General features: G+C 49.0%; 3 protein-coding genes across 3 annotated transcripts; 2 read left to right on the top strand and 1 right to left on the bottom strand.

The window, feature by feature from the left end:
• Positions 1 to 362: 362 nt before the first annotated feature.
• On the top strand, positions 363 to 3,229 carry N7477_002702 (dynamin-related GTPase MGM1; the record flags this gene model as incomplete). Its single annotated transcript, XM_056964365.1, has 3 exons — positions 363 to 657; positions 711 to 2,726; positions 2,793 to 3,229. 3 exons carry the CDS (start codon positions 363 to 365, stop codon positions 3,227 to 3,229), a joined length of 2,748 nt encoding a protein of 915 aa, XP_056824318.1.
• A 704-nt stretch (positions 3,230 to 3,933) lies between these two features.
• On the bottom strand, positions 3,934 to 5,840 carry N7477_002701 (uncharacterized protein; the record flags this gene model as incomplete). The annotated part of the gene is made up of 4 exons (XM_056964364.1): positions 3,934 to 4,007; positions 4,067 to 5,038; positions 5,102 to 5,440; positions 5,504 to 5,840. 4 exons carry the CDS (start codon positions 5,838 to 5,840, stop codon positions 3,934 to 3,936), a joined length of 1,722 nt encoding a protein of 573 aa, XP_056824317.1.
• Positions 5,841 to 10,042: 4,202 nt separating this feature from the next.
• Positions 10,043 to 11,240, top strand: N7477_002700 (glycoside hydrolase family 5 protein; the record flags this gene model as incomplete). Its single annotated transcript, XM_056964363.1, has 4 exons — positions 10,043 to 10,220; positions 10,287 to 10,651; positions 10,705 to 11,051; positions 11,078 to 11,240. 4 exons carry the CDS (start codon positions 10,043 to 10,045, stop codon positions 11,238 to 11,240), a joined length of 1,053 nt encoding a protein of 350 aa, XP_056824316.1.
• Between the last annotated feature and the right edge of the window lie 1,307 nt (positions 11,241 to 12,547).

Below are 12,547 nucleotides of genomic sequence, written 5' to 3'. Positions count from 1 at the left end.
AGCTCTTCACTTGTTCTCTTCCAGCGGTGACTCGAGTCGACTTGGCCGTTGGGTATTGGCAGATGAAGGAGTCACCGACTATTCGGAGCTCGCAACTAGACCACTTCGAGCCGACTACAACTCTGTGTCTCTGAGTCTGAAACGAGGGTCAAAAGCACACGACGGAATTAAAAAAAGAATCAGAATATCGTTCAGGACCAGCAATTCCTTCCCAAGACACTTCCTCACTTCCCTTGCACAGCACGTCATTTTGATCACATGACAAGATACGGAAGACGAAGCGGCCACTCGCGTAGTCACATTGATGTCACCCGCGATCTTTCAACTCGACAAATTATCTTGAATGAGTTATCGCAACAGCCATGAGTGGGAGGATTCTCTCCCATCGACTTGCCCCGCTAGTGCGAACTAGCCGGGCGCGCCATTTTCATAATGCTGGCTTCAGAACAGGAGGCCTACTCCGTGCCGATGGTGGCGCCGCTCTGAGGGGACGCGCATGGCCGATAGGTTCAAATGGCATCCACAACGTACCTGCTGTGCGGGAATTTTCCTTCGGACGAATGCTGCCACGACTGGCCCTGAAACTTGCCCGCATTCCCGCCATGTTCGGGGGTGCAACCGTCGCCGGCCTGGCTTACATTCAATATCAAGCAAATCGTACGTCATACCGAGCTTGGCCTCAAGCTGCAGCTGCTAATGAAAACCTACAGAGGCCGGGAATTACGCCATAGACGTGTTCAGACAATTCGGAGAGACTGCGGGGAATACTGCATCGGGTATATTCCAAAGTATTCAGGACGTGGCGGACCAAACACAACGCGGATGGGAGAACACAACGGGGGATGTTGAGCTTCCTGAATGGCTACAGAAAATCCTCCGACTCGATGAGGATTCCAAGTCTCGAAAGAATGGCGGCGGTGGAAAGGAACCCAAGGAGGGAAGAGCTGCAGTAGCCGGTGCTGCGGCTGCAACTAGTACAGCTTTTGGCTACGAGCAGTCGGACGAAGACGACTCACGGGACAACAGAGAAGTTGCCGAAGACGACCAAATGATGGTTCTCACTCGCAAGATGATCGAGATTCGAAACATTCTTCAGACTGTCGGCCAGTCTGGCTCGTTGAACCTTCCGTCTATCGTCGTTATTGGTTCCCAGTCTTCGGGCAAAAGTTCAGTCCTTGAAGCCATCGTTGGACACGAGTTTTTGCCCAAGGGCTCCAACATGGTCACTCGACGACCGATTGAGCTGACCCTGGTCAACACTCCAAACGCCCATGCAGAATACGGTGAATTCCCAGCTCTAGGTCTCGGCAAAATCACGGACTTCTCCTCGATACAACGCACCCTGACCGACCTGAACCTGGCTGTCCCGGACACAGATTGTGTTTCGAATGACCCCATTCAATTGACGATCTACTCTCCCAACGTTCCCGATCTTTCCATGATCGACCTGCCAGGCTATATTCAAGTGGCCGGCCATGATCAGCCTCCGGAGCTGAAGCAGAAGATCTCTGATCTTTGCGACAAATATATTCAGCCCCCGAATGTCATTTTGGCTATCTCAGCAGCCGATGTCGATTTGGCAAACTCGACAGCACTCAGAGCCAGCCGTCGTGTGGATCCCCGAGGAGAGCGCACTATCGGTGTGATCACGAAGATGGATCTGGTCGACCCTGAGCGGGGACACGACATTCTGTGCGACAAGAAGTACCCTCTTCGATTGGGTTATGTGGGTGTTGTAAGCCGGGCTCCCCAAACAACGGCTCTCTTCTCTCGAGGCTCTGGAAATATCACCAGCGCCATCCTGAAGAATGAGAATGCGTACTTCTCCGCCCACCCCAACGAATTCGGCCCTCACTCGGAAACCTCTGTCGGCGTATCAACTTTGCGTAAGAAACTCATGCACATTCTCGAACAGACCATGGCTTCTAGTCTGGCCGGAACCAAGGAGGCCATCAGCCAGGAGCTGGAGGAGGCGACTTACGAGTTCAAGGTGCAGTATAATGATCGTCCTCTCAGCGCTGAATCATACCTGGCCGAAAGTTTGGACAGCTTCAAGCATTCATTTAAGGCATTTGCTGAGAGCTTCGGTCGACCTCAGGTCCGAGAGATGCTCAAGGCTGAGCTGGACCAGCGAGTCATGGATATTCTGGCTCAGCGCTATTGGAATAAACCTGTCGAGGACTTGGACCCACCGATGTTGGAGATGGACCCCCTTAAAGATTTGCCTAAGGCTGATCCAGAGTCCCTTTACTGGCATCGAAAACTTGATGCTTCCTCCTCCATGCTAACCAAACTCGGCATTGGCCGACTCGCTACCAACGTGGTTGCGAACGCTCTACAAAATCATGTGGAGTCCCTCCTGGCGGAATCTACATTCGCCGCTCACCCTGGAGCACACAAGCAAATCATTGATGCTTGTACCGGTATTCTCAATGACCGGTTCTTCAGCACTAGTGATCAGGTGGAAAATTGCATCAAGCCATACAAGTTTGAAATCGAGGTAGAGGACTCAGAATGGTCAAAGGGCAGGGACAATGTGGGCAAGGTATTGAAGGAGGAACTCCGGGCATGCGAGTCAGCCATCAAGCATGTTGAGGACACAATTGGGAAACGTAAGCTCAAGGACGTGATGGCTTTCATCGACAAAGTCAGGAAAGGCGATATTTTGATCGAGGGCAACAGCTCTAGTGGCGCGGGTGGATTCAGCGCTGCTCTTTTGGAACAAGGTATGTTTTGATGCGTCGGTTCTGTACTCTCGACTCCCAGACTCACCTTTATTTTTTTTTTCACAGGCCGACAGGGAGTTTTCCTCCGCGACCGAGCCGATATCATCAAATTACGACTCATGGCCGTCCGCTCCAAGCAGTGCGCCACCAAGAAGAACAAATACTACTGCCCAGAGGTCTTCCTTGACGTAGTAGCAGACAAGCTCACCTCAACGGCCGTGCTGTTCCTGAATGTCGAACTCCTTTCCGAATTTTACTACAACTTCCCACGCGAGTTGGATTCGAGACTTGGCCGACACCTCTCCGATGAGGAGGTTGAGCGCTTCGCACGCGAAGACCCTCGCGTTCGCCGTCACCTCGACATTATCCGCAAGAAGGAATTACTGGAGCTGGCCCTGCAGAAGATCGAAGGCATCCGACAGCTAGACGGCCGCACTTCGCAGCGAAAGACCGATCGTCAGCAGGCTGCCAAGGAGACTCGTGGCCGCTGGTCCATTTTCTAAGCTGAAATCTTCCATTTGTTGGTTGATTATGCTTGCCTCTCCCCCCTGTTATTATTCGTTCGATACCTCTGCCTATACCTGGCTTGTAATTGTGATACCTTACCACCCCCCTGTCTCCAATTCTCCATCCTTGTTTTGGTCTGCTCCTCTCGTTGGGATGTCTGTGTCTCAAACGACCCAATCCTTTGTACATAGACGCAAATTCAGCCTGATCTGAACAAAAAAGCATTACCTGACTAGAGCGCTTATTGAGCCGAGTTTTGAACGGGTTACGTAGAAGAGACATAATGCGATTGAACGAGATTTATTGAAAAAAAACGCTCTAGACAACGATCCTAAACCCAGTCTATCTGTCCCCTAGCGTAAAGTCCAAGCAAAAGCTGAAAGTAACAAAAAAGAAGCGAACTGATGGTTTTCCTCTCCAATTTCCAACACGAGAGGTCTGCCAGGTGTCACAGCCTAAAGTGTAGATGATGTGATAAGGAGATGAATGAAACCGCTGTCACTGATAACGGCGGGTCATCGAGAATGAATAATGAACATGTTTATCACGAGAGAGCAAAGAAAAAGTCCAATGGCAGGTATGAAGAAGGTAGCGTGACGTTACAAGTGTCCAATGACACATTTGTCTGTTGTAGAAAATGATAAAAGGAAACATTAACGGCTGTACAGTACAGTCACTTGGGACATTGACCAAAATTGTTTTACTCCCGAGAGACGTCACGGCCGAAGAGGCGGGCCTTGATCCAGTCAACGGCGACCAGAACACGGTTGCGAGCTAGTCAAGGTCAGTTTCAGTTTATAAAAGAGGCTCCAAGGTATGTAGAATGAACTTACAGCTGAAGCACATGCTCAGGTAGGCACTGCGCCAGAAAAGGTAGGTCAGGGTACCACCACTGGCGATGTTGCCGCTCAGCCAGCTGATATCGGCGACGGCACGCTCCTTACCAATGTAGGCAAGGGAACCCTGGTGAGAGTACTGGAAGGGACCAATCTGCTTGGTTCTCCGGAGCTGCTTCTGACGCTCACGGATCTCCTCGAGGATAGCGTTGCGCTCGTCGTTGGACTTAGCCTGAGCCTGCTGCTCAGAGAGGGTCTGGAGCTTTTTCTCGATGGCGTCGGTCTTAGCCATGGTGTTGAACAAGCGAGCCAGGAAGGCACCCTCCTGGCCAGCAACCTGAGCGGTAGGGGCGTAGTTGGTGATAGCGCAGTCGCCGACGGCCCAGATGTTCTCGGTGCCGTTGACAACCAGATACTCGTTGACGGCAAGACCACGTCGGGAGTCCTTCTGAGCGGGAATCTGGCTCATCAGGTCACGCACAACGGGACGCACAGCGTTACCGGTGGCCCAGACGAGCAGACCGTAGGGGATAGTTTCCAGAGACTTGGTTCCGTCGGGGTTAGTAACCTCGGCCTGGATGTACTTCTCGGTGACGTTCTTGACCATGGTCTTGGTACGAATGGTGATCTCCTCCTCCTTGAAGGTTGATTCGGTGTAGTCAATCAGTTGCTTGGAGAACATGGGCAGAACGTTGGGCAGAGCCTCGACCAGGGTAACGTGGAAGTTGTCCTTAATCTCAGGAATCCACTTCTTGAGATCCTCATTGAAGAAATCCTGGATTTCACCGGCAAATTCGACACCAGTGGGGCCACCACCAACCACAACCATGTGAAGCAGGCGCTTAACCTCATCTTCGGTCTGATCCTTGAACATAGCGGTTTCGACACAGTCCATAAGGCGCTTACGAATGTTCTGGGCGTCGTTAACCTCCTTCAGGAAGCACGAGTTCTCGCGAACACCAGGAATACCTGGAATACGTCAGTTTTGTCCCAAGTCGACCTCACTGTCGCGCTTTGGGGGGGAGCGCTCACCAAAAGTAGCGCTCTCGGCGCCAACGCCGATGACGAGCATATCGAAAGAAACCTCAGTGTGGGCAACATCACCCTTGATCTCAGAGTCATCGCTAATGTAGACAACACGCTTCTCGTAGTCGATCTTGGTGGCTTCGGCTTCGTAGAACTTGACGGTGGCCTTCTTCTGGCGCAGAATGTTACGAATAGGCTCCATGATCGAGCGGTGCTCGATCAAACCGGTAGTACATGACGGCAGCAGGGGAGTGAACAGGAAGTAGTTACGGGGGGAGACGACGACGACATTGTAGTTCTCGGTATCGAGCTTCTTCAGCAGGGAGACAGCGCCCCAGCCGGTTCCTATAGTCGCGGACCGTGTTAGCAATGCCCACTATGAAGGTAACTATTGCAATGGCACCATACCGAGAATAACAAGGGTCTTCTTGGATGGGTCGGCTTCGAGCTGCTCGACAGGGTGACGCAGAGAGTATATGCTATAGGCCAAGGCACCGGTCAGACCGAGAGCGGAGAGCCAGGTCAACCGCCAGGACCAGCGTAGGAACCGGAATCGCTTGGTGGGCTTGGGGGCAGGCGAAGGAGTGGGAGCGGCATCAGCGTAGCCACGGCGAGCGACGCGCGAGATGCTGGGACTAAGCTGGAAAGGCTTCGAGCGGAGAGCCTGGGACGCCGTGGAGACAGTACGGCGTGACACCGAAGACCACTGCATCATCGAACGCATTGCTAGCGTATTGCCAGCCATGATGGAGAAAAGACCAGATGGAAGGTGGCGTGATGGGAAGAAGGGAGAAGCTGGGCCGATCATAAAAATCTGTGATAAGGGAGTCCCGTGGAGGCGCCTCAGGGAAAGCTGTTTTGGGCGAATCGGTGTGTCGCCGGCTCCCGAACGCCATGCAAGTCCCCGGTACTTACTTTCCGAATACCATCTTCTATGACAGCATAGGTATCCTGTACCTTCCTTGACATCATATTATGACTTTACTGCTATAAGTTTATAGATTAATTCTTCATACGCTATATCACTTGCTATGATCGCATTAGATACATTTGACTGTGCGTTCTTACAATTGACTCCGACCAAGATCACTGATGACGAACTCACCGGGCCCATATCTTTGTAATCTGAGCGGCGACAAAGGCTAGTCGAAAGAGCACCAAAACCAAGAAAATATAAAAAAAAAAAAATAAGAATAAAAAATTGTGATAATTGGAGACGTGAGGGGAGCTCCATCGGGCCCATAAAGCCACCCCCATTTCTCGGTGAGGAGAAAATTAACCGCTGAGGAGAAGAATTCCAAACAGGGAACCGTTCCCGACTCCAATTCTACCGACCGTTTATGCGCGTAGAAAGCTGCGTAATCAATGGATTAAGCATAATAGCGCATCCCTTTCAGCATTTACATAACTAGTTGCCCTTCAGACTTCCTTTTCGTTTTCATCCCGATTTCCCCCTGCATTGTCCGAATTTGCCCGTCATGCATGAGACACTAAGCATAGAGGTCTAATTTCGCTTTAATTTTTGGCTCTATCGTGGCCTGGACTTTGCTTTGCGTAAAATCCGGGGATAATCTGATCCACTCCAAGCAATGTCAGCCCGGTTCTTTCCTGGTGTCTCAGCCCGAGCTAGGGCTGAGCCTTCGGCGAGAGTCGGTGGTCTTAGCTGGTCGGAACGATGATGATGTAGTCGTGCTTAATCTCTTAGTCATGTTGCTTGTCCGGTGTTCGAAATACTGTTATCTTGCGCAATAGGGCTTTCTAGCATACCAAAGGATAGCTAGCAAAGCTTGTTGCTGTAAAGAATGTGCTATGGAGCAATACGATACTCGAATTCATACTCTGTACTAGCGCCCCCCCCCCCCACCAAAACCTGAGTGAACCCGATGTCCAAGGACATTGACAGGCTCGCACAGGTACGCTGATCTGGCTAGACACTCATCATCATCCAATTCAGGTGAAACTAAGCAGAGCCTGTCGGTCTTCTGCACTCTATCTCAGCTGGGGCGTAGGGCAAGAGCACCAAACATGGTTGAATCTAACATGGTGTATTTCAATAGATTTGAGCTTACTGAATTCACCTTTCTAGGCGCTCATAGATGCTCTTTGGCTAACTTCAAATGCTGCTTTTATCAGATTCATGTGTGTGTGTGTATGTGTGTGTGTGTGTGTGTGTGTGTTTTCTGATAGGCCTAGACAATCGCTTGAAATCCTTCTTGACATGAATTTGACTACCTCAATAAAGTCCTTCATAGACCATCTTTTTTCATTTGTGGAAGATTGAAAGTCGACAACAAATGACTTATTTGAACATCAGGTGAGACTGGACTTCTGTGTCGTTACGACTACGCAACTCTGGTCTGGGCGACCCCGCTAGCTTTACCCACCAATTTATGCCTCTTCACACGCAACTACAATAGGCTTTCAATTCCGACAATTTGATGTTACTATACAAATTCTTTATTTTGTTTGTGTGAGCGAAACATCCTCCTGGACATCACTTGAGGAGCCTGAAAATCTGTCTCATTTCTTACTGGCAACCCAGAACAAATGGTATATAATTCCTGTGTATGTGAATACTCCCATAAACTATGAATTCGAAAACAGTCTCAATCATACAATAAAACATCGATATTTGGTGACACAATCTTTGGAGCTATAGAGGCCCGGATTGAGGAAAAGCTACGAGCAGAATATGTTGCACCGCCCATCATTGCCTACGTCTGAATGAACAAAGAGCGCAAATAGGCTTATCTCGATCAGGCAGCCGTACGAAAAAAAGCTCATAGCGAATACGGTACGTCTGAGACAAAACTAGAATCTCCTACCTCAGGGACGATGATTCAGGTGCAATTCCGCGAGCTGGATAAATTTGGTTCTGGGACTGGGATACCGGCTGAGAAGTGCTAGGGGCATCTTGACAGCATTGATAGACCTCCATGCCGTATGGATCAACCACTTGCGATCAGAACCTAGGCTCTTTCAACTGAATTAGTAAAAGGAATTGTTGTTTGAAGATTTACCTTCTTCTCATTGTACGACTTGATGTGTCCAGCAAGAGATTGTGAAGTAGTACGGGCGTCCCTGTAATTCCTTGGGACCTAGCTTGACATGAGGATCACTGTTACTGAAGAGCAGGGTTATCGAAACCGACACGATGTGTATAATTTCAGGGTGTGAAGTGGACAAAATTCAGAGTGAACAGAATTCAGATCCGTCGCTCCGGCTTTCTTCAACTCGACAAAAGCAACTTCAATTCTTTGAGCGGGCTGTTTTCCCACAGTTGCGTGACGAGCTGGTGGGAAAGCAAAATCATAGTCAAGCTCCTCTTGCTCTACCGGCTCCTTGATTGCCAGAACTGAGGATTTGAGGGAGTGGACGCATTGACAGTCAGCAGTAGATCTATTTCGTATATACCTAACGATTTGCCAGTCCTGCGAGGGGATAATCCCCACCGTGCGCCTGAAATCGCTGCATCATTGCGAGATATGCCATGCTGGCTGCTGGAATTGTGGTCTGGCTTTGCACTTCACTTCTCGTAGGATCTTTAACAATCGCGGGAGAACTCGCTGCCACTTACCTTCTCAGAACGTCACATATGAGGCTCAGGGCTAGGCTACGAGAGGATATGCATGGCGTTAGTTACTCATCTCTATTCCCAAATGGTTCAGTACCATTCGAGCGCCCACGCGATACTTCGCAACATGTCAAAGGAAGACTTTCGACAAAGATGTCACCAATTTCATCTCTCTGGCTTTACGAACCATTCAAATTTAATGACTCGATATCTCTGTCAGGGTGCTTGCCTAAGCAGGCAATCTTTGTAGTCATCCTTTATCGCCATTCGCATCTACTCCAGGAGCGTAAAGAATCAACGAAGGTGGATGATGCTAGCGAGTTGCATCTTTCCATTTATTGCGCTTCGTATAATGTCTTTGCTTCAAAACACCCTACAATATGAGTGCATCAAGTAGGGCATGTTTTCCAGGGCCATCAAGTTCTTTGTGGTCAATGAGTGGCGCCAATGATACAGTCTCCTATGATTCTTCCATATCTAACAATTCACATCTTCTAATCACCTCCTACTTTGTCGCAAAGACAGGGGAATCCTCATCTTCACAATGACTATAATGCTCTCTGTATACGCAAAAATGCAGGAGCTCGATTCTTTAAGACGGAAGATGCTCCGTGACATATATTTTCAGCACGATCGCTTGCTAGGGTTGTTTGTCCTTGAAAAATAGTCGAATCTTTCACAGGTCCTGGACATATCAGGACATACACACCGAGGTTGTCTTGCCTCCCAGAGTGGCCTTTCACCTGAAGTACAGGAGCTCAGGGGTGGTGAATAGAGGAAAGGCTGATGTTACGGATCTCAGATATCCGTAAATCCGGTATACTTTGTAGAAGCCCCCCATGTAATATTAATGCCCCCATGCAATATCGATTATCAGTCGTTCAAAGTTGGAGGTGGTCATGTATATTAGTGCTTACTGAGATGGCTAAACATATTCTGCTGCAAATAGACCAGTTTCTTGATTAGGATAGTCCCTGAAACTGAAGTTGGTTTGTATGTAACACCAAAGGGGCCCCCATTTCTGTCGATCCAGGTCCAAGCTTGCAAATGATAGAAGCCAGATCCCGAGGAAGACCCTCTTTTTGACACTGACTGTTCAATCATTTGCCTTCCCCTCTTCGGGCTCGCCGAAGTACCAACTACTTCAAAGGGAAAACAGAGCGCCAACCCAATCCTTTGGTCTCGAAACCTAGGAGAAAGTGGATATGAAAGTTCCTGGGACTTGGGATTTTCCCGGATGAGCAAAACTCTCAGATGTCGATCGAGGGATGAAAGTGATCATAAAATCGGCTATATCAAATTATTAAGTCAGATATAAATGGGCTTTGAGTCCTCCATCAACTTGAACTCCCACAACTAGAGAATCAGCTGCAATGAAGGTCTTTCAAACTTTCTTTGCCTCACTGGCAATCGTCCCTTCTGTGCTTGGAGCTCAATCCTTCGCTGGATCAAACCTCTACTACGCCGCTGGCTTGACATCAGAGCAACAAGATACACTTTTCAATGGCCTAGAAAGCGCGGGCGTTAAAGTACTCCGTGTTTGGCTTGATGGTATATAATTCTCCCCAGCCATATGATCAGAGTTCGTTCAGTGACGTTTTCCTCATCATCTCTCAGGTCAGTCTAGCGAACAGAAAGGTACCAAGATCAATACCTTTTCTGGTCTGGAGTCCGACTCGCGGGGCACTTGGGATGACACCGTCCTCAATCGACTGGACGATGTGATGTACAATGCCCATCAACATGGAATCAAGTTGCTGGTCTCGATGCACAGTTATAATGCACTATCCTCCAATGCCGACTTCTACGGAAAGTGGTATGGAACTGGCGACTTCTATACCAACAGCGAAGCAATTCAGTACTTCAAAAACCGGATTGCTCATATTATGGCTCATGTGAATCCTCATAATGGGAAGACATGGGCTGAGAGCTCTGAGTATATCTTTGCTTTCGAGGCTCAGAATGAGGCAATGCACGATAATGTGAGTGTCCGAATTTCATAACAATACCTCTGAAGGCTAACGAAGGAAATTAGGAAAATCCCAATGCTTTGGCAAGTTGGCAGTGCACAATGGCCGAAGCAATCAAAGACAATCTGAACGGAAGTACTGGCATTCTTGTAACGACCGGCGGAGGTGCCTATCTAGCTACTTCGCTGCTGGATGCCTACTTTTCTTGCAAGGCCTTAGATGTTCTAGCCATCCACGCCTACGGGACTGGTGACTTTGCTACCGATGCATTGACACCATGCGTCTCCAAGGCACAGGAAAGTGGCCAGAAGCTTATCATGGAGGAATGGGGTGCTTGCTATTTCGAAACCGAGAACAACCGTTGCAGCGCCTCCGATCCGCTTTCTTCGGGGACTCAGGATAGCCATATCAAGTCTTGGGCTGATAGTATCAGTGCAGCTGGTATTGGTTCTACTGGCAGATTCTTCCCAACGAGGATCCTCATTCAGACTGGGATTATGAGGTCGGTATTGGCGGTGACAACTGGGACGTCCTCAAGGATGCGGCTGCAAATACTGCTAGCTATGAGTCGGCCTTTGACTTTTCGGAATGGTTGCTATGATACCGTGCCTTGCTTGACTTAGTCAAGATGGTTTCATCTGATCGGGGTGTCGATTGAACACTTCGGTATGTTTCGGGCCAGAACTTGGGATGCGTTGTTCATTAGAATTGATCTTTCATTCAACCTCGGGGGGAGGGATGAGGGAAATGGTCCCTTACTTCCGCTACACAATGTAGGGGCACATGCTGATCTGGCTCAGTATGAATGATATCAAGAGGGTTTCCATTTTCATGTGCAGACACACTCGTGAGCTGCTCATTCTTAGCAAAGAGTCTCCCTGCCTTCAATCAAAGGGGGTAATATCACATCTGCACCACATGTGCACTTATATGTAGTGACAAATTGACGAAGATCATTGGCAAAGGCACATGCATGTAATTCAAATATCCCTCGGGCAGGAATGTTAGAATGTGATGCATCAAAAATTCCGAGCTGCAGGCTAGCTCGATTATCAACTGAACGGAGTCAAGACCCATCCATGTGCAGACTGGTAAGCAAGGCTAGGACCACAGCTCGTTTCGAGCTGAATGCTTCAAGCGTCTTGTGTCGTTCTTATGATGGTCGGCTATGCATCGTACATGAGAGCGCTCTCCACAGTATCGGTGCCTGCGCGGAAAACCAACATCCTGGAAGCTGTAAATCGCAAGGGAGGCATTTGTTCTGGGCCTTTTTGTACGGGATTCATGAGACATTGGCGTGTGCGGCCGCGACTTGGTGAAGGTGAGGCGATATAAGGACCAGAGGGTACGGGATCTAAAATTGAAGGAAAGTGGGGTGTAATGCATTTCTAGATTGAGTGACATTTAAATCAGATGATATTCGAAAAGGAGCCCGGTTTACTAGATGGCAAATTCATCATGTCGTCGTGACACTACGACACGTACAAGCGAAACACGAGTGTATTAGGTAGTCGCTTTGTCTTCGAGGGTGTAGAATGGCTGTCCAAGTCAGCAGCAGAAACCAAAAAGTCAGCAGAACAAAGACGTTGTCTTTTCCAAAGAAGACATGAGTATTATCTCAACCGTCACAACCAAGACGACGGCGTAGCTGAGTACACTCCACCAGGAAGACGGAGCCAGCTTAAAATCCGATCGAGACAAAGCGATGTGCAATCGAGATAGATCGAGATGAATTATGGAAGGCGTTGTCTGTGAGCTCAGTCAAGCAGATCCTCACCCTCGGATGGTGTTTTTTACTGATATTGTCGATGACTTGGTGTAGACTCTTGTCGCCGGGACACAAGACAGGCATGAACGTGGCGCTCTTGCAGCCATCTCAGGACGAGGGGCATCTCATTCAGCCTCAAA

Source organism: Penicillium maclennaniae, assembly GCF_028827695.1.
Source record: "Penicillium maclennaniae strain IBT 15551 chromosome Unknown utg000003l:1.0-5670915.0:1.0-5674809.0, whole genome shotgun sequence".
NCBI lineage: Eukaryota > Fungi > Ascomycota > Eurotiomycetes > Eurotiales > Aspergillaceae > Penicillium > Penicillium maclennaniae.
Note: the sequence above shows the minus strand (reverse complement) of the source record. Positions and strands in the feature narration are given on the sequence as shown.